A 22,583-nucleotide genomic window follows, 5' to 3' on the forward strand; every position below is an offset into this window, starting at 1 on the left:
TGTGTGTTCTGTTAGACAGATCAATAGCTCAGTGTGTGAGAGTGTCTTAAGAGCTGTTGTCTTGTGCTTTCAGCTGTGGCAGACCTGTTAGTGCTACAGAGGGGAGCTGCGTGCCCCTGCCTCTGTACCAGCAGTGGCCTGAGGGGGGCTTTTAGTCCAAACACAAATGTCAGCCACACATACACTATTAGTGTTTAGTACCGTTATTAAATGGACTTTATTTGTCCTTTAGGAGGCTAAAAGGCACACTTAAAGGGGACCTGCGTGACAGCGGGGCAATTTGCGGGTTTGGTTACTTAGGCTCGCTTGTTGCCGACACATGAGCACAGATAAGTGTAAAAGGAGGAAAGGCTGTAATGCTGCGAGCAGGGAAGTCTGTGTGTGTGTGTGTGTGTGTGTGTGTGTGTGTGTGTGTGTGTGTGTGTGTGTGTGTGTGTGTGTGTGTGTCCGAGAGAGAGACATTGTGTGTATGTATGAAAGCGAGTGAGTGCGCGCTGAAAGGCACTTAGGCCATAACATATCTCACTGGGGTCTGGTAGCAGCGTTTTTGTGGTCAGAGGCTTTTTAAAAGGTTAATGTTAATCTATACCAAACAAAGCCCATGAGAAGCTTTTACAGCTGTGGACAGTTGAGTGAAATGAGCTTTGATGAAATGCTAGGTGACTAACATACTATACAGCATGCTGTAAATACCATAGTAAGCAAAATGAACACTGTTCAAAAAAAAAAAGGAAAAAAGAAAGACCTCTGCTGCTGTGTCCCTTTGCTCTGAAAGCCCACTGTGAGCTATCGTGCAACTTTTGTTCCATGTATTACAGCATGTTCTTGTTTAACAAGCAAGGGGTTGGTTTGTAGTCCAATGTGACCTGTGTGCCACTGTGCCTATCTACATGGAAGACTGTTTTCTTTAATGCATATGAAGCAGGGGAGGCAGTGTGCTGTGGCCGTCCGCGAGGCCAGGCTCTGGCAGACACCTCCAGAAAGCAGCCGGCTTATCGAAAGAAAAAAAAGGGAGAACAGCAAAAGTCACTGGTGTTCCTGGGCAGTAAATCACGCGTGGCCGTTTGTCTCCTTATCGCTACAGGTGTGCCGATGCTCTCCGTCCAGCCCAAAGGGAAACAGAAGGGGTGTGCAGGCTGCAATCGGAAGATTAAAGACCGCTACCTGCTCAAGGCCCTGGACAAATACTGGCATGAGGACTGTCTGAAATGTGCCTGCTGTGACTGCCGCCTGGGGGAGGTGGGCTCCACCCTCTACACTAAAGCCAACCTCATCCTCTGTCGCAGGGACTACCTAAGGTAAGAGACACATATACAAGCACCTCTGCCCTCATAACAAAACACTAAAGGCCATGTCAACACCAGTGTTAATTCACTCTGAATTTAGTGCCAATTGTACACTCAGATTTAAAATAACACTCAAGATTTTACTGCACAGCTGGCTGTGTGACATTAAAGGATCACAGTCAGTGTCATATAGTTGCTGTGATATAGGCCTACTCAGCACAGCGGAATGGTCAAGGCTCCTTTAAACTACATTATTGAATGCCACAGACGAAAAACAGTCTAAGTCCACACTATTGATCCATAATGTATAAATTATAGATAAGGGTTCAGGACAACAAGGCCTTTTCGTGGAGGGGTCAGAATGAAATTTGGACTTAGACTGTTTTTCGTCTGTGGTACTTTAATGACAGTCTGACAGCGTGTCGCGGATTCGAATTCGGATATCAATAAAGACAGAAAAATCCAACAAAAAAAAATCTTAAAAAAGGATTCTGGTACTAAAAGGTTATTTTAACCAATCTGTATGATAGAGTACTGTATGTTAATATACCAGATATATAACTAGCACATCTACAGCGGTTGCAGCCAGTTAATCTTCCAATGAGAACTTAAGACTCCGGTGTCGGGTACGACACCTACTGACCTACTTGACCAACCAGTAGGTTGACAAGTATGAAGCTCATGAGCACAATATCTCCCTTGGACAAGCAGGGAATCCATCTGGGAAGAGCAGTTTGGTCTTCCATGCAGAAGATCTGTGTTCTGAATCCCATTTAGACAGTGTAAATGAGAACCAATGGACCTCAAGTGAGGATCTCAAGAGTTAACAGGTTCGCTGCGGAACCCACTGAACCCCTTTTCCCCCATTGTCTTTCCCTGCCGAATCCGATAAACCCGCCTTTTGTTTTATATGTTTAATTCGTAATTTTTTGATAACCTTTAAGAAATATCGGCTTTGTCGCGGACATCGTGACGAGGACGACGTTTTATGATGACGTAACCGGAAATCGACCCATCACTGGGTTGCAAGGGCTTCTGGGAAACTGAGTTCAATGCAAGTCAACAGGGTTTCATAGCCACATCCATCCGCCATTGCCCTGTGTTGCTGTTCCGCATCACAACGGTGGATTATTTTTCAACTCGGTAACAAATGATGGGACTATTTTTAACAGGATTTTCATGAAATGGAGGTACAATTAAGACGCCGTAATTCTTCAAAGGTTAGTGTAAACATCGGCAGGGACCGTAACTTCTTATAATGATTTATAACGCAGTAAAGGTGGTTAAATGAACACTGAAGATGTTGCTGTGTGGTCTGCTACAACATTGTGTTATAACATCCTGTTACAACATTCAGGTCACACCTATCACTGGATTCAGTGGATTCAGTCTCTACTCACATGCATGGAAAAGCTTCCAAATACTAAATAACTGTCAATCAACATATGCTAATCTTAAAATGATTGTTTAATTTTATACACGTTCACCTGTTTTAAATATGGTAATTGCCTGGTCAGTGGGGTCTTCCTATTATTGTGACTAGAATTTGTGTAGCTGGATTGTGATACCATGATGTTGACGTATCATGGCTACAGGCACATTCATTGCAGGTCTTTGGAGACTTAATTAGCTGAATATTTCACAATAGGTTCATTTTCAGAGCACATGTTATTGGATGGTGGCATCTCAGTTTAATTAAATAAAAGCTTTCCACCAACCGTATAAATCCCTGGTTATTGTGGTGGTTGAAACAAATAAACACAAGAGCTATTACTCAAAGTTTTTGCAGTATTCTACTCACGGGCAGTGGACTATCACCATGATGAATAACATGAATAACAAATTATATATTTTAAAGCTACAATTCATCCATTTTATGTCCATTGTCTCCCTCTCATGATGGAAAGAGGTAATTGCAATTATGTCTAAGCTACAATAAAAAGATGGCGGCTCGCCGGCGCATGTCCAAGAGTTTCCCTCATTGTTTTTCTTTTGTTTTGCCTCGGATGGCCGTGGTTTGGCATAGTTTTTCTGATGTTAAGACTGAGGGTTAGGGTTAAGGTTAGAGAGGTTAGGGTTTCCGGCCTGGGTTAGTCCCCACAGGAAGAACAATCCTTGATTCCGCGGCTTAGTTAATATTCCGTGGACATTAACTTATTTAACCTAAAATGACCATGTAAAGACTAGACTAGACAGCTATATGTGTTTTAATGTATGCTGTGTGTTGTGAATGTGATGTGGTATTTGTCATATTTCCACATTTTCCTCTGTGTTTACATGCACAGAGAAGTCTCTTGTCATGGTGTAAACTGGGTCTCAGTGGCACCAGATCTGTAGGCTGTGGGAAACCTCCAGGCAGCCTTGTGTCTGTGGCTCCATGCACCCCAGCCCCCCCCCACCATCACTTCCCCCTGCCATCTGCTTGCTAAATTAAACATGATCATTTCCTTGGCGTTAAGTCACATTCCCTGGGGCTTACCCAATGAGATCCCACCATTTATCCTAGAGGGAGGCCCCTAGGGACCAGCTTAGAGACCCTGCTGCCCGGGGCCTCCTCCTGAATCTCTGCACCCTGCACGGTGCTCTCCCCCTGCCTCCTCCCGCTCATCTCACCTATCGTCTTCCTCTCTTCTTCTCTCCACTACCTCTGGCACACGGCTGCCCACGCTTGACTTAGCTCAGTAGGAATGTGAAGCGTTAATTCAAGAAGGATTCTAATTTAATGTTAGAAATGGAGGCAGGTGTATGTTAATATGTTGGCTCAACCACAATCAATTCTCCCCTCCCCGTTTTGCGCATGTCATTCATTATAGTTATAGTTAATTATGGGGTAGCAGATCTACAAGCTTATAAAACCGCACAATGCATCCCATTGTGAGCTTGTAGATAAGCTTGTACGACAAACTATAAATCGGGCTTATGTGGTTAATGGAATACTGTGGACTTGTGATGACAATGCAAAAAAGGGACATCATGAGATCAAAAGCTGATGTAGATTAAAAATAAATAATTCATGAATTGTACAATTAGTAGGCCCAGGAAGTGAGCGAGTTACACTTGCTCTCAAACTTTAAACTGAAGAGAGCTAACCCCAATTCTCTACTGTACCTCCTTCGCCCATGGATCTCATATAAATGGATGTCATATAAATCCGTCCTCTCCCCACCCCGCCCAGGTCTAGCCATGCAGCCTGCAGTCCACCCAAGAGGGGCTTAGGCACATGATGTTGAGATAGACCATCACCATCCATCAGCTCCCACCCACAGTTAATGCAGTTAAGATGTGCAGAGGGAGGGCCCGCTAAGACTCACTGTTGCCTTCAGAAGGGGCAGATGGTGCAGATGAGGTAATAATAAATGGACAAATGACAAGAGAGGGCAACAAATGATTGAACCTTAGAGTTGCGACTTGGTAAAATACGATCCCCATAAGCCTCATTTATGCTCTTTCGCAGAGTCACATGGCTGTGTCGCGCATTGAAAATAGCCGGCCTATAAGTTCACAACGCGTTGTGGATGACACCCTTGTGAGCTTGTAGATCTGCTTTTCTCGGCGTGCGACACCGTTATACGATGGAGCATAAATTTGGCTTTCAAAGATGGGCTCTGCTCCTGGGTGATTGATGTTTCTACCATTAGTGAGGTGGAACCATGTCATGGCAACAGATGCAAAGAACAAACTAGAACCAGGGTAAAAGCCTGTTATATGCTATATGGCAAAAATGGTCGTACAACGTATTGCTCGACACAACTGAAAACAACAACTAAAACATGTCTACACTTTTTTCAGTTGAAAATACTGTTGAAAACAAAATTTGTTGCTGAAGGATAAATTACGGCATAAATGGAAGGAAAAGATGGAAGTAAAGATTAGGGCAGAAGCTGCCTTTGTCCCAGTAAAAGAATGGAATGTGAAAGGAGAAGTGAAGCGATGAAAATACTAAAATAAGTGCTTTGCTTCGGTTGGCCCAATGAAATCTGCTCATCTACTCTTCAGCCTTTAGACACATGCGTAGCACTTAGGCTAATGGCTAAAGATGCTTGGGACAAATTCTATTATCCAGAAGAGGAAAAAAATGTCTTGCCTTGCACAGTTTTAGCTCAAAGTTTTAAAAGTAGCTGATGCAATCTCCACTCTCCCTTCCTTGGTGTGTGGTAAGATGACGGCTCTCCTAACCTGCAGTAATGAAGTTGAATCCTTGCTTTGAATTAGCCTCCTGTACAGAGCTGCAGTTAATTAAAGACAAGAGGCTGGATGAAACACACTTCCTTTATTTCCGTGGGTTTGGAGCTCTGCCATGTGCACATTAATTATGATAGGAGCTCCATCTGTGTATGTCCTTCAGTAGCATTAGCACCATCATGAATGCACTTCTACTCTCTTGAACTCACTATTCTCTCTCTCACGCACGCACGCACATGCAGTAGCATCAATCGTACCAAAACGAGACACAAAAGTTGACTGTGAGACAGTCACTGGCTACGTTTACATGAGCAGTTAAATCCCCTTTTCATTCCGAATAGAAGTTCAATCCTATTAAACGTTGTTATGTAAACACCTACAAAAACTTACATCTGAATGAAAACGCTCGATGCGATCTAAAAACCATTCCGATGTCACTGGCCGGATTACTCCGATGTTCAATGCGACTGAAAGAAAATTGGACTCATGTATACACTGCTTCGGATGTAAATTCATTCTGGTCTTTCTGAGCATGCTCATTTCCATTGCGCTCCAACTCCAAGGCGCTCATAAGCCTCATATCCAAGGCGCGCCGAGGAGTTTGCACATAGAGCGCGTTATTTCGTGCATTTTGTGTGTGTGTGTGTGTGTGTGTGTTCAACGGTCTCTCTCACACTCTCTCTCTCTCTCTCTCTCTCAAAAATAACGAGCGACCCGATACAATAATAATCAGTGTGTTGCGTGCCCTGGCCGTGCTGTAGATAATAAAGTAGGCTACACATAAAAACGAGATGATCACCTTCCCAGCGGAGAAGGTGTGGTACACTGCCGCAGCAGGTGGGGAAAAAAAGACGGTAAACATAATATGTCCGCCCCTATCCAAGCAGCAGCCTCAAAACTACTGCAGAATGAAATGATGGGATTTCAAAGTGTCGTCTTTCGTCTGAAAGTCACAATGAATGAACTGCCTATATTTTATGTGTCCAACAGATGGCGTAGTTTCACGTGAATTAACATGTATCATGTCTTCTATCACTTCTCCATATAAACACTCATTCGGAATGACCATTTCCCATGTAAACTCGCGGCAAAAAACATTACATTGGATGTATTTTATTCAGAAGTATTTATTCGGAATGATCACCCTTCATGTAAACGTAGCCAATGACTGGCTGCTATTTATATATTGTTAACTCAATACATAATGTTATACATTGACCTAAATGGCATTATATAAACAAGGATAGGATGATTCAAAATGTTATATTATGTCTGTATCAGAAATGACTTTGGATGGGTGGAAAGCATTTGTTAAACTAGCAAAATGACAATTACTTTACCTGTGTTACATCTTCTGATAATTGTACTTGAATGTTGACATGAAATAATAATAGTAATAATAGTCTTTCATTAGCACGAACGTGACAAAATAGGACAGCTTGTTGTGACACATCTGATCAGAACACACGTGAAACTATGGCTACAATAAAGATGCCATGGATTCAACAGTGATGTCACTGTTATGCAACATGGAAGTAGCACAGACTCAAAGTAAAACTGTTTATAAACTGCGAACGGGGCTTTCACGGGCATTTCCTCCTCGAACTCACACACAATTGGCAACGCCCCCCTTCTGTGGCGCCCACGGAACTGCCTCTCACATGAGCGGACCACATAAAATAACTCCCAACACCCTCCCGGTCGCTTATAAACCACAGTGACGTGACATCACTGACGAATCTTTGGAATTGGTATCTTCATGCGACCGAGTCAACTTCTCTCTGCTGGAAGGCTATATTCATGGTGGTACATGTCCGGTCCGCGGACCGGTGGTTGGGAACCTCTGGTTTAATATATTGATTGATTGACCTTTTAGCCCCACTCGCAAGCATGGGGCTCTACGGGCTCTACGGGCAAGTGAATTCAAAGCACTTGGTCATGTTTGCGTAAATAGTAGCACAGACACTAGGATGTGCTACTGGAGCGATACTCTTTATAATAACTTTCCTCTATTCAGAAAGCCTGGGCATTATTAACAATTTGGCAGCACACTTTAATTATAAAGGAGAACAATAGCTCAATTAGACATTTAATTTATATCTGGAGTGATCTGTTGGCCTCACCAAAATGGTTCACAGACCAGTCATGATTTTGATCACTTGTGACTTCAAGCCTGAAATCATTTAATCTTCTATCTAGTTCTATCTAAAACATAATCTTCTAATAAAAAAATGAAGCATAATATTAATCTTAACAAATGAATGCACGTTTGCGATAATGACTCATAATTTATCCACCCTCAAGAGAAACAGCAAGATGCCAGTTCAATCTGGGCAAAGGAAATCTATCCTTTCCCATTTACTTTGTGAACTAAAACAGTTGTCCTTCCACAACAGTTGCTCCTCTTTCCTGAGGACATTTCTAAGATCTAAACAGGAAGCTTTACACTTTCAAAAACATCCAACTGTTGGGGAAGGTCAGAACATGCCAGGCATTCCCTTTATGAAATCTGACAAACCCTGGCTGCACAGAGAAGAGTTTAGGGAATATAAGGCTGGGAGGGAAGCAAAAAAGACAAAGCAGCAACTTCACACAGCTGAAGTGGTCTACTCAAAGATACCGACATTAATAACAGTGAGAAAGCCATAGAATAGTAGTGGCGAGCCATTTCCTTCTATCATAGAGCACACGATCATGAGCTGTTTCAGCTCATGTTAGTTAGGGACTGTTATTATTATTATTATTATTGTCTCCAATTGTGCGCACACACTCCCTAGATGCCAACGATGAACCTTTGCCCCCAAATTTCCAGAACTGCCTGTTATAGCGCCACCAGGAGGCCGACTTTTTATTAGACTAATTACTCCTCCAGATTCTGTCCAAAAATCCCGCAAATCGTTACACATGATCTCTATAGTCATGTGTTCAAGACGGATCTGTCAGATATTTCATATTCCATCCTAATTGGCTAACATTGGCTTCCAAAGTTTGCAGGATTGTTACGTTTTGAACAAAAATCCTCAAATCATGAACGCAGCCTGACCTTTCCCTGGTGGAGACCTGTGCCCCGAGGGGCACTTTATCTAGTTTAGAATGAGGTTGTCAATGGACCGGCTCTAAGCCAAAAATAACAGTATATTTAAAATGTTTAATTCTGGCTTATTATTTTTGTTGTTATTTGCATTCTAGCCATACCCTTATCACACATTATGGCAAATTAAGTCAAGTAATGAAGGATACTGTAAGTGGGGTCTGATGAGCGACTGTGTAGTGAAAAGCAAAACCCTTACATGTTTTTGCAAGATTTATGTCTTCTGTTTTTACTGAAGAACCTGTATTTCAGTATTCTATACCAGTTCGACCTGCTTGACCATACTAGGTTGTATCTCAATATTATCAAATGTGAAAGTCCTTGAACATGCTCACCAGAAAGTCACCCACTAAATGGCCATGCATGGTTTCACTTTATCTAGTGCTTGGAAATCCAAGTTGTAGTGTCTCACAGCTTGTGGGTGACCTTCCAAATGAGTATTTATAACCCTCTAATCCCTTTAAATTAACCACTGATGCCTGTATTTTAAACTAAAGACTTTCTGTGCCTCAAACCCTGTTAAAAAACCATGGGCTGCCATATACAGTATGATGTTGAGCTATGATGTGGAATAGTCTAAAAAAATCACAAACCTGGCATTCATAACCACTTGAACAGAAATTATAGAGAGGAAATAAAATGTATTCTTCTTTTTTTTACTTTATTTTGAGAGTTGATTCATTTAATCCAAATGACCAGGGAAATTAAACTGCATGAGCCACTGCACTCTTACAATGACAGCCATGTGTCATTACAATCCTCCTCTGGTCTCTGAAAATGTGCTGTGAAGTCATGTACTGTACAAGGCATAGATGACCCACTCTATCTACAAAGCTGTACACGCAACAGATTATCCTTTGCTCTGATCTATGCATACTAGGTCTTATTCAGTGTTCATTCAGTACCACCCAATCTGCCAACTCACTCATTTGAGAGCAATCACAAAATATGTAGTAAAGCTTCATGTCCTGCATGCTGTTCCTGTTATTATTTCATGATCTTTAATTAATGACTGAATGATCCCAGGTAGACTATGTTGTGAAAGAATGCTGGTCCACTGTGCTGAATCAATACTTCTCCATTCTCTACACTGTAAAAAATACTTAATACATTTGTAACGCTGAGCCTGAGAGTGCACAAAATGTAACCAAATGGACCCGCGGCGGTCAAGCCCCCAGGACCAGGGGGGGGGGATTTCTGAGGTGCAGCCTTCCAAGTGGCCACATTTGGTATTGCAAGTTTGGACCGTTTGGGACCAGGGCTTGTGCAGTTGTGCACTGAGGTCCTTTGTGATGTAGACAGCAGACGCATAAAGGACACTACTGCGCATGTGAAAAGGCCCCATGATGTCATCAAAACAGAGCGCCCAAACCCAAAAGGAGGGGTGTCGCACTGGGTGAGCAATTTCATTGAAAAGAAAGGGCGGTGATTTCCGGTCCGTACTCTAGATAATATGTAACTCTATGGTGACGGCCATTTGAACACAGAGTTAAATTAACACTCAGCATGTTACAGTGCAGATGGTTCACGCTGCAGTTTGCAATGCATCTTAGTCCATTACTGGAAGTGACAAAATCATCCACGGTCCACACAAGTAAAAGTGCATTAACGGACAGCATAACAAAGAAACCTAAACTCCATAAGACGTTCAGTTCCCTAAGCTGCTTTGTAAACATGACACTACATGCAGAAACATGATCATGTACAAGTAATTACCAAAATAGAGGAAACACCAACACAAAGTGTCTTAATAGGCTGTCTGGTGACCGTGAGCTGCCTGCTTCCTCATTTACACCATGAAACTTACTTAATTAGGACACAACATATTTAACGAAATAAATAAATAAAAATGCATCATTTGGTGTTTTGTTGATAGTGGTGGCAAATTCAGCCTGTGGCTTAAAAATGAGCCACTAGGCATACATATTCAGGCATACAAACACTTTCATGCTCACACTGTTCGTGTGAGCATCCAACCACATCGTGCCGTGTTGTTAAAGACATGAACATGTTGTGTTGTAGTTATATACGTATTAACCCCTTGGGGACATGGGTCCACTCCATTTCACCCATTCCAACATCTTAGGAGCAGTGACTGAGCAGCCGCAGAGCAGCGCCCGGGGGTCAACTCCAGTTGTAATGACAGTGTCTTTGGCAGTAGTATGAAGCTAGCATGCATGTCTTTTAGGTGTGGGAGGAAACCAGAGTACCCGGTGGAAATCAAATCAGAAATGGGTTGAGAATAGTCTAACCACTGTGTGCCACCATTCCGCCAATATGATCTAGACTAGAGTAACTAAACTGTGCATTTTCTGGCCACTCACTTTCATTGTAATATCCGTTATTCAGGTGCGTTCCCTCTTAGCTAGAGCTAAAGACCATGATAGAGTGTTGTTTGCCTTTTCAGTGAGCTGCATTATTCAAGCTAAAATTAACCAATATTAGTTAATAACTACTGTATAGTTCCTCTGGGGCCGTTTCTTAAGACTTTCACTTTCACAGGAACAAGAAAGGGAGAGTGAGAAACCTCTACTGTATGTGTGTTTTGCACAAGGAGGCCAATTAGGCATTTGCTGATGGCATGTTATCTCTCTCTCTCTCTCCGTCTCTCCTCTCTCTCGTTCCACCTGCCTGTGAGTGAATCACAGAGCAGATCTGCCGACAAAGGCCAACCTATTCCAAAAGGAGTGGCATCCAAGTCTGATGGCAGTGCAAAAGAATCAGGTCAGCCAAGGACAAATAGATCTCTCTCTGGGTCCACTTACTACCTGTGGGCTTCAGACCAAATTGCCTCTGTTAGGAATAGATGTTGTGACATAATACAGCGTACAGTGTTGTGGGCGTCCGGGTGGCACAGTATTAAAAGCTCCTGCCCACTTTCGTGGAGACGGCGTGCGGTCCTCGGCGGTGAAACCAACGAGCACAATTGACCGTGTTCGCGGGTGGGAAGCGGGGTGACGGCGGGTGATCTCTGTCACTGCACTAGTGACTTCTACAAGGTCCCTGTTCAGCACGGAGCAGAACTGAGGAGGATAGTATATGTCCCTCCACGTAGGTCACTCGTCTCTGTGAAACTCCGTACAGTCAGGTGAAAAGAAGAGGCTGTTGGCTTCATGTTTATTGGAGGAGCCACATGGCCCATAGGGCAGGAGCCTATCTCCTGTTTCTGTCGTGTGAGGCAGCTTGGTGTACTACAAGTACACCCACTCCAGCCCTTGATGCCGAGTGCCAAGCAGGGAGGCACTGGGTCCCATTCTATAGTGTTTTATTTGGTGTGCGTGACCCGGTCAGGGATCGAACCCCGACCTTCCAATATCAGGGCAGTAACCACAAGGCCACTGAGCTGGTATGCTGTATGCATACTTACTGCTCCTTATGCACTGTAAAAGAGAAACATCAGTGTGCCACACCCAGTCAGGACTTCTTGCACGTACTGCATGCAAAGGGCTTTGCAAAGCTGAGGTACTCAAATAAAATAAAAAAGGTGTTTTGAAACATGAGGAAAAGGTCAGTGTCCACCCAAACAAGTCTGGTTTATTGACCGAGTATGCAAATTTGACTTGTAGACCTTAAGTAGAACTGCTCTAATGGTATTACAGGCCCGGTCAGGGATGAGACCATTATAAGTTCACCTCCTGAGGTGAACGAGCTTCACTGGAGGTTGTGCGCAACACTATGGCAGCAACTTCAGCTTGTCCATGTATTAGATTTAGGGATGTCAACGGGTAACCGGATAGCCGGTTAGCTGTCCGTTAAGAAATATCCGAGTATGCTTATCAGCTTTACGGTTAATTTGCATAATAATAAATGTGTGGTCTGATCTTAAATCCCTTTCTTTTAGATCGTTTTTAGTAATAGTACAACATAAACATTACAGAGACTGTAGTTGTCACGGTACAATACTTTAAAACAGTTGTCATATTGCACACATGCCAAATTTGTGCCGCCCACGTTTTATTTCAAACTCCAGCTGGTCACACTCCAGGCTGCATGAACAGCGCTCGAGCACTGTTTTCTGCCCCCTCAATGTCGCAAAGTTCTCTGTTGTACTTCAATGGCTAGTTGGCTACAACAGTAGCTTTGCGGTAGTCAAAACTAAAAACGAGTGACAGCGAGACAAGATTAACACAACATGTCGACCGTATCAATGCAGAAACCTACTTGGCATTATTAAATCCATTATTGGTCTGGAGGGAGAACGTTTACAGCCGCCGTTGCTTCCTCCTCCTCCAATCCATCTCTCCACACTGGCACGGCTTACGGCTATCAAGTTAGCCATGTTCTAATGATGTTTGATGGTTTTCTCGTCAGCGAAAAGTCAACAAACAGAACACGTTAACATGCATGCTGATCTTCTTTAATAATAAAAAAGGCTTAGCCCAAGCGGCCAGTGGCTGTGGCTCAGGAGGTAGAGCAGGTCGTCCAATGACCCCTGGGTCGGCGGTTCGAATCCCGGCTCCTCCTGTCCACATGTCGAAGTGTCCTTGGGCAAGACGCTGAACCCTACATTGCCTCCAATGAGTCGGTCGGTGTAAGCTTGCCACCATTGGTGTGTGAATGTGGGAAGTGAGGACGCTGGCGTCGACTGTTCGCCGCTTCACCTCCCAATGTATGAATGAATGAACCATTGTAAAGCGCTTTGAGCACTTGGAAAAGCGCTATAAAAATGCAATTCATTATAGGTATAGGTTGCTCAGATCTGGACTGGACTTATTTATGTTTTGTACTAGGACCGGCAGACCCCTGCTGTAGGCTATACTGTAGACGTGCAGATGCATGCGTGCAGATGTGATGCGTTGTTTATTGGATTAAGCCTACAACAATTTCTTTATATTGTTAAATGTTGCTTTTTTATTTGTCTTTTAAAAAGGAGCATAAATAAATGTATACCATTCGTCTACCAACATTAATTATGTAGCCTGTACATGCATATTACATTTGGGGTAGCCTATAAAAAAATCAACAACCGTTAATTAACCGGATAATGCCATCGGCTACCCGGCTGGGAAATTAACCGTTACCGACATCCCTAATTAGATTCAATAGATTGTGTATGTAACTTGCATGTTGCCACTGAATTTGATGCACAAAGGTGTGATCAGCAGCAGAGGAGATGGTAAAGATATGTTAATGTTAAACACCCCGAACGCCCGGGGATATTTAGGACCATTAAATCAGAGCGCCCAGTGATTTGCAGCAACAGAGCACATTTCAAGGCGCACCAGGCGCCATCTTGGATGTAGATGTAGCCAAAACACCCCCGAATCGATCGACAACGGGAGGTATGATTCATTCTAACGCGACTAGCGACGGGACTGCGATGGGCCGTCAAAAACATAATCTTTGGTTAATTGATTTAGATCAAGAGTTATTCACGTTTTAAGATTTTCGATCTCATCCACTAAAATGGGGGTGAACATTTTGGATGACGTCCCAACCGGAAATGACATCGAATGTTGCCCAACATGCGCTCCCAGCCTGTGGAGCGGTGCGCTCGGTTATGATATCAATAAAGTTCCGTCCTGTGATTAATCTCCGTCCTGAGCACTGAGCGTTACTATTTGATAGGACGGAGACCTTAATCTATGCAAATATGAATCTTTGCATTTGGGATCACTCTGCCATCCCATCATGTGTTTCTGAGTTGGTATATCTGCCACCTTCGCTGAAACTGTAAGCACCAATGTGCCTGTTTAACACCCTGTGAATCCATCTCTTGGGGAACATAACAGCCCCCCCCCCATCCTCCTCCTCCTCCTCACCCTGTCTGTATGTCTTTTTTATTCCTCTTGGACAAGAGGCACAAATTAGAAGTAGGGTAGGGTTCACTGGATAGATGCTTTCTACAGTAAAAAAGGTAAATCAACTCAAAGAGACTAAACAATCAGGTTTCTGCCTCTTCTGTCTGAGACCTATAACCTTTGTGTTCAAAATACACATGTACCATCAACACTGTGCTGCCAACTCATCCCGTCTTGCAAAGCTGTGAAATGGTCCTGTACTTCTTCACAATGCTTAAGTCTATCTGTGAATCTAGAATCTCCAAATTAAACATAAGGGCAGGGTCTTGGAAAATGAAAATGTACAGTAAATCTGACTGTGGGAAGCATTTGAGCTCCTCCTGCTTTCAAGAGAAATAATTCTATATCAGCACCTCTTTGCTCTGTTTGTGACCATCATCGTTTGGCTCCTACCAAATAAGCTTAAATCTATAGCTGCCGCTCGGTGGCAGCATAAGCACACCTAAGGAATGCCACCCGTCCGCTCTAACTCTACGATCCTTGTTTCCTTTCCGGGTTATTCAGGAAGGTGGGGGCTTTTGTTATGAGCACAGTGATCAGTCACATTAGCTCAGACCCCTTAGCTATCATTACAACCAGTTACATGTGCTCAGCGATGCGATACAAACTCACAAATGATTTACAATCGCTGGGATGTGCGACGGCTCACCATGGACAGCGCTCAAACCTTTTGAGATACAGAGCTTTGAAAATCCTGTTAAAATGGAGGCTCAATGGAGCTGGGATTTAAAAATCCCATAGCTGGTGGGGACGGAGGCTCTCCATACTAACCGGAGCAATGCTAAAAGGTAAATTGACGGTCGCTGCTTTCATATATGGAGTATTGTCTACGAACATACGCGTAGTTAGCACCAGTATAGGTACCGATAGCCTAGCTACGTTTATAAACGTAGATGGCAGCAAAAAAGTTAAACAAACACCAGCTACGTCTGTTTGTTGGCTGCTGAACATCCAGGTTACATCTCCTTTTGTTTTCTCAGTATCTCCCATGAACAAGGGAAATGGAGAGAGAGAGGGAGAGAGAGAAAGTGTGTCCTTGTAACCAAATTCTTTTCAACTTTTGACTACATTATAGAATTTAGACCCTTGTGTAAAATCCAGCTGGCTTTGGTTGGAACTAGACTTAATAGGCGTTGCAGTTTTTAAAGAAAACTTTCAACAGTTCAATTGGTTTGCCTCAGACCTGCATTCACTGCTTTCGCAATGTGCTAAGAGAGAAGGCCTTTGAAGAAGGAGATTAAAACCATGTGATCATTTTAATTAGATCATTAGCCAAGAATTAACATCTATGTTTGTAACCCCTCATTAACAAAAAATACCCAGTGTGTGCCAAGATAGATTTATGTATTACATCCGATGCATTCAGGTTTTTCTTCCTTTTTTTCCACAGCATTCCGTCACTGGATCTTTATGGCATTACTTTTTTCTTTGCTCTTCGTTTGCATCAAGGCAAAGGGAAGGTAGGCTAATGTCAGCCTGTGTTCTCTGTCTTTCAGGCTCTTCGGTACAACGGGGAACTGCGCTGCCTGCAGTAAACTGATCCCAGCCTTTGAAATGGTGATGAGAGCCAGAGATAATGTTTACCATTTGGACTGTTTTGCCTGTCAGCTTTGCAACCAGAGGTAAGGCTAGAGATCATAACTGTGCGACTGCCATTTTAAAATGTCCAATGGAGTGCTGAAATGGTTATTGGCTAGTAGAAGGCCAGTCTCTCTCTTAGGATGAAAACGATTTGCTCTGTCTGATAATGGTGGAAGGTAACTGCGTACATTTACTCAAGTACTGAGCTTAACCCATTTAGACAACAGATTCTACAAATGTCTTCTAAATCATGACAGTTTTCTGAAAATTCTATTTCAGTGGTTCTCAAACTACTTCATGTCAAGGAAACCTATAATTATATGTATATGTCCTCCGCCCACCATCTCAAAATATGTTGTTCCAGGGACCCCCCCAGAAGCAAAGATTTGAGTTAACTAAAATCCAGTCAATGTCTGAATGTCAGTCTGAAACACTGTCGTAGCTCCTCACTGGCTTCACCAATCGCTCTCACTTTTCGCACAGGCATTGACCATAATATTACGGAGGTCTTAACGAAGCCCATTTAACAATGTCACATGCCACCGTTCTCCGTGTTACCCCACTGTCATGCTTCCTCTGCTACAGCCGCAACACAACAAACAGTGGCCTATACAATTTCACCCCTGGCCCACCACTGAGACTGCCGATCTACACACACACACACACACACACACACACACACACACACACACACACACACACACACGCCCCTATTTCATCTACTGCTCTCAGTGGACTCCCCTCACGAAGGACACACTGATGACTTCCACCACCGTTGCCACGGTCTTATCTATTACATGTTGCTGCATCACACTGGATCCACTGCTGCTTTGACATGTTGACTTCCACCACTTCCGCCATCAACAGATCTACAAGCTCGTAGCACAGCACTATGAGCTTGTAGATCTGCTATTTATCAATAGCTAATGTATAACATAATGCTTAAAACACCAAAAGGGGTTCCCGTCCAGAATGGGCTAACGTTAAAGGACCACTTCAGCACAACCTACCTTCATATAAATTAATTGGTCCTCACTAATGTTGGCTGTGAGCAGTTCAGAAACCCGTCAACCAGTGACATCATCGATGGGGAATAGAAAATGCAGGCTTTCTATTACTGAAAAGTTGCAATGCAATGGAATCCATCGTTCTCACGATAATACAAATCTAAATATATATTTTCTTGTTTAAAAAAAATCTGCCTAACGATGATATCACTGTTGGATGGGTTTCTGAAGGGCCCACAGCCCTCCTATGAGACACAGACAGCCTAGTGGTCACCCTCTGTATGAGTTTGGGTGCATTCCAGTGTGGGTGGGATTATCGAAATGTTGTAAAAATGTTGCAGTATGGTCAGACATGCTCCAAAACCGTCACTATAGTATTTACTAGTATGGAGAATAGGTACATTTCAAGCACAACTCAATACAAAAACTGTTAACTGTGGACGACACCATAAAGCATTACACTTGTTTACAATAGGGTCCACCATTTTCAATTAATGAGAACATTTAGACGTGTACAAATATACACAAATATACACATAAAAAAACAGGAAATCATCATAAAAGGAGGTAAAAAGGGAAGGAATATACAGTGAGGCACTTGCGAGTGAGAATGTTGTTTTTTTATTAAACTTCTACTCCATTACAACTCAGCGGAGTAAAAAAGAACAGTATTTGCCTTCATTTAGTTACTAGTTACTTGTCTTGCCTTCAACCAGACTCTACCATACTGGATAAATCTGAATTTTGGCATGCCAGCCGTTTGTCCCTTTGTAACTGGAACTGGGGTTTACCAAATTAACCCATGTATCTGAAGTGGTACAGCTCTTAGGAGTTGCGTCAGGCCACATGGAATTGCTCTGAATTCTATATTTAGAGGGTTGACAATAAAATATACAAAGAAGCATCTCCATAGAGTGAGGCTGCCCGATAAGAGAATGGATGTAAATTGATGTTTTGTTGCTGTCAGGCAGAAACCTTGTATCTCCACATTTCAACTTCTTATATATTTTTCATAAATGAATGCCCTACTTCATCATACAAGAGTCACTGAACACAAAAGTAGTGAAAATAGCATATCTACAAGCTCACAACACAATGCAACGTGTATTTTCGCTATATTAAAATAAATAAACGAGATGTAATTGATATACAAAATATCGGACAGACTCAAGCCTGGCATTGTTGGAAGCTGCTTGCCAGCACGGATCCAACAAGCCATCACCCGGGAACGACCCCTCGTTCTGGCGCTATCGCCCTTTGTAGACAAAAACACTCTAAGGCCTCATTCACTCGTACCAAACAGCAATCAAGCAAATGTTTGGTTGTTTTTGGGGGAATTTTGGGCCACCACAATGCTTTTCCAATGGGAGTCACATGGTTTGAACAAACATTTGTGTTTTATTGCTGATTGCTGGTGGTGTTCTGCCCCTCCCCCCTCATCAAACGAAAATGTTTGATCAAACCATGTGACTCCCATTGGAAAAGCATTGTGGCGGCCCAAAAAAACAAAAAAACTACCAAACATTTGCTTGATTGGTGTTTGGTACGAGTGAATGAGGCCTAAGAAGCATGAGGTTACTGCCTGGTGGAATGTAGAGGGGCGTACACACACCTCCAGAGCAGGGAACTTGGGAAGCGAGAGCAAACCAATCACCACGAAGGTCACACCCCCACATTTTGCAGACCATTATTATTATGTTTTCGCAAAGCCACGCCTGTTTCTGCCTGCTGACATAAAAGTGAAATGCACATTTGAAGGGTGCGCCCTTATTTTGCAAAAGGAACGGTTTTGGACATACAAGGTTTCCCACCCGACTGGTTTCATATAATGTGACTCTTCCGAAAATTGCATTTTCCCATCAATACATTGTGCATAAAGAACAGCCCTGGGAGTAGAGCTTACTTTTCATGTCTGAGAGGTTTTGTGACCCTGTTCCTCCACACATCCTAAAGACCATTAACCTTCTACAGAACAAATTCAGTTGCCATATTATTAGTGAGTGCTGGATGTAAGAAAATTAAATTGCAGGCTCTCTCCTTAGCTGGAAGAACCGGTGCCAAATGTTTAAACTGGTGCAGTAATACCATGACTGCGGTCCTTCAAACAGCCTGGAACATTAGCTGCATCTATGGTGTCACACAAACAAACAGCTGTATACATAGAGGACAACATCAGTCATGCAGGCCCGCTATGTGTTATTTTCTCTTTTCAACTGACTCTGAGACTTTAGAGGGAAAACATTCATGAATACTGGCACCAAAACCTGGTGTGTGAAAGGCTTACCCTGTGGCAGGGTTTCCTTGGAAACCGTTGTGGTGGCAGCGCTTTTTTTTTGCCAGGCCTGGGAAGGTGGACCCTGCTTTCAGTGAGCGCCAGACCTCTTTTATGCCTGCTTTGAAATTAAGGGGTTATAATCTAGTTTTATTTGAAGACACGCCTACACATTGACCATCAAAACAGGCTTTGAATCTCCCGACAAAGGACAATGTCACTTAGCATTGGGTGAAAACTCTGAGCCAAAAATGTGTACAATGAAGGGCACGGAGGCGCAGTCAGTAGCACTGTCGCCTCACAGCTAGACGGTACTGGGTTCGATTACCGTTGTGGGCACTGTGTGTGTGTTCTCTCCTCCGTGTCATCAGTGCACATACCCTAGGTGGGGTTGGCAAAAGGGCCTTTCTGTGTGGAGTTTGCATGTTCTCCCCGTGTCTCCTAGGGTAGATAGTGCCCTCACAAAAACATCCAGTAATCCGTGTCATTCAAAACCCCGATAGAGCGTCACACCCTTTCATGATGACGACAGCCCCGGAAGAGAATTCCCCATTCATTTTCCCCATAGAGTTTTCAAAGAGTATTTATTTAAATATGTTTACAGGGCAGACAAAGCCAACTTGGCTCGTGACATGATAATCATGACAATAAACAATGTTTAGGGCCGATCAGATAATGAGTACGAAGAAAAACTAAACAAAAAGTGTTGTACCCTGCCTTTTTTTCCTTCTAATTATTTGATTGGCCCAAAACATTGTGTTTATTGTCATGATTTGTCACAAGCCGAGTTGGCCTTGTCCGCGGCGTAAACGTCTTTAAATAAATACTTTTTGAAAAGTCTATGGGAGAAATGAAGGGGGAATTCTTTTCCGGGCCTCTCGTCGGAGGCGGGACTGCGACGCTCTATAGGGTTGTGTATAAAGACCCGCCCCAGCCTGTCTGTACTGTGTGCACACACTGTCCAGGGCGCTGCTGTGTCAAAACTCTGGGAGCACCCTGAGTTGTCGATATTTCTCTTACATTGAGTCATGCTTAAGTTGTAAAAATAATTATGTTTGTATAATTTAAGTATGGCTTTTTGTAAATGTCTTTTGGTCTGGCACAATCATAATGTAACCATTATTTTTCATGTTTGGTTGGTCAGGCACAATCATAATGTAACCATTATTTGTTTGATAGGATTAGTTAGTGTTTGTTATTGATTTAAGGTTAGGTTTAGTTAGTTTTGCTTGTTTCTTTGTGTTGCCGCTCCCATATATAGCCTTATTTTCTTTAATTAAGAGCCAACACACATAATAATCCTGGTTTCTGGCCAGCTGGGGCGCCTGATGGAGGGGAAAGGAACTGGTTGGAATAACGTGTTATTGGACATGCTACATCCAACCGGGGAAACTCCCCCCTGTCAGGTGAAAAGACGCGGCTTGGAAGGAAGCATGAGGTCAGTCTGTTGCTCTCCCCAGATTGGCAGAGGGAGTGTAGCGCCCAGGATTACAGCAATGGTGATCAGGTGTTGTCACTGTCAGAAGAGAGACATTCTAATAAGCACAACACTCTTGTCATGATGACAGTTTTAATTTGTCTTTTTTTATAACATGTCTATATTTCTCTGCTGACAGGTTTTGCGTGGGGGACAAGTTTTTCCTAAAAAACAACATGATTCTGTGTCAAATGGACTATGAGGAGGGGCAGCTGAATGGAAGCTTTGAGACACAGGTTCAATAGTGGGACCCCGTGGCTGCGACCTCCCCACCCCCGGCTCTACACACACAAGATGGATGTTCTGCTGCACTTGGAAAGAGACAAGCATCTGTCTGCAATACTTTTTAAAAACCCCTTTATCAGTCCCTAAGGACTCTATTGTAAATGTACTACTTTTTGCCCCTCCCACACACCCCAACACTGAGCAGTTACAAGTTTTGATGTACAGCTGTGCCTGCTTAGCTGAGCACTGTATTGCTTGTATGTTTTTGTGAAATTTGTTTTGGGTTTATTATATTTTATTTCTTTCCTTTTGGAAATGGTTCCTTGGAGGGTATGTACAGTATGTTTTCTCTGTATATATAAACTGGAACATTTATTTTATGAAATGTAATGCAATTTTATTACTAGTGTGAATTAAAGATTCTTAAATGTTCATAGTGAGTTTTTTTTCCCCTCTCCTCTTGTACCAAAACCAAAGTTGTTGAAGGAGGCTGGCCCATGTGCTGAAATGTAATCATCTCTAAAACCACAGTGCTGTAAAAAGCCATGCAAAGGAAACTATATTTGACGTCCTTTTTAAAACATGATGGAACAAATCACATTTTATTACATTTTGCAGAGTTCTAATGGAATTAGAAATGCTGTTTAAAAAATAAGATTATTTGGAATAAAATATTTGCTTCTTTAAACTGTGTTGTTTTGGGAAAAGGAGATATTGTGAAAGACAGTGAGATGAGATGAGCAGCTAGGAGGTGAATTAGTCAAGAAATAAAAGTCTGCAATTCTAGTCATTGTGAGCAAAGTCCTTCAGAAGTGTCATACAAGTAACACAATTATTTAGTAAAACCTTTAAGAAAGTAAATATTTAATCTCCAGTGCGGGAAACAGTGGATAATGGTGTACCAAATAGGCAAAAATGGTGCTTTGATATTTGGTAGCTTGAACCCAATCCAGTCTCTATATTATTGAGTCTCTATAATATTTCAATATGGACAGACGATCAAGTTTACAATTATTAGTACTGCAGACCTTAAGACTTAAGCCTTAAGCATTATGCTATGGTGAGAAGCACGTGCTGTTGACAAGTCATTCGACAAAATATTGTCGAGTGACTTACTACCAGTAAAGGCTCACATAGTCTGGATTTTCGGTGGTTACTACAACATGACGTCACGAGCCGCGGTGAAGAGCAAACCACCGCCACCGCTCCAGCCCTTCTCTCTGTTTTTACTCACGTTATTTTGCGGTCGCGGTGGTCAGCTCACCACCGAAAATCCAGACTATGAATAGGCCTTAAGACGCCTGAGGGTGAGAAGGTGCACGCATCCGCATGGGTGACAGCAGTCTGCTGGGCGAGCGCTGGTGCTTTGGAATGGGAGGTCAGATCAACATATCCGCCTGTCTGACAGCAGACTGCTGGACGAGTGCTGTTGCTTTGGCATTGAGGGTAAGATAGTAATTTTCAGGCCTGTTGAGAGCTCTAGTTTTCGCAGCTGCACTTATAACTTTGGGGCGGGCCCGTCTAGAGTTTAAATGGACAGGTATCAGTCAAAAGGGAGACATCGAAGAGGAATGATGGATGGGGAAGGATCAACATATGGAATGCAGAACAGGTCAGCTCCATAATGGAGATCTAAGTGTTTGAGGTTTGAGGTCAGATGT

At 42.9% G+C, this 22,583-nt stretch overlaps 1 protein-coding gene across 1 annotated transcript in view; it reads left to right on the forward strand.

Moving 5' to 3' along the window:
* The window catches only part of lmo1 (LIM domain only 1), a 42,654-nt gene extending 21,209 nt beyond the window's left edge, over window positions 1-21,445 (forward strand). Inside the window, exons 2-4 of the mRNA XM_083760218.1 lie at window positions 1,085-1,298; window positions 15,857-15,982; window positions 20,837-21,445. Coding sequence (XP_083616344.1) covers window positions 1,085-1,298; window positions 15,857-15,982; window positions 20,837-20,942 — 446 coding nt within the window. The 3' untranslated portion in view covers window positions 20,943-21,445. The remainder of the gene's footprint in view (window positions 1-1,084; window positions 1,299-15,856; window positions 15,983-20,836) is intronic.
* Window positions 21,446-22,583: the final 1,138 nt, after the last annotated feature.

The sequence above is a fragment of the Protomyctophum parallelum genome (assembly GCF_964188405.1).
Source record: "Protomyctophum parallelum genome assembly, chromosome: 2".
Classification (NCBI taxonomy): domain Eukaryota; kingdom Metazoa; phylum Chordata; class Actinopteri; order Myctophiformes; family Myctophidae; genus Protomyctophum; species Protomyctophum parallelum.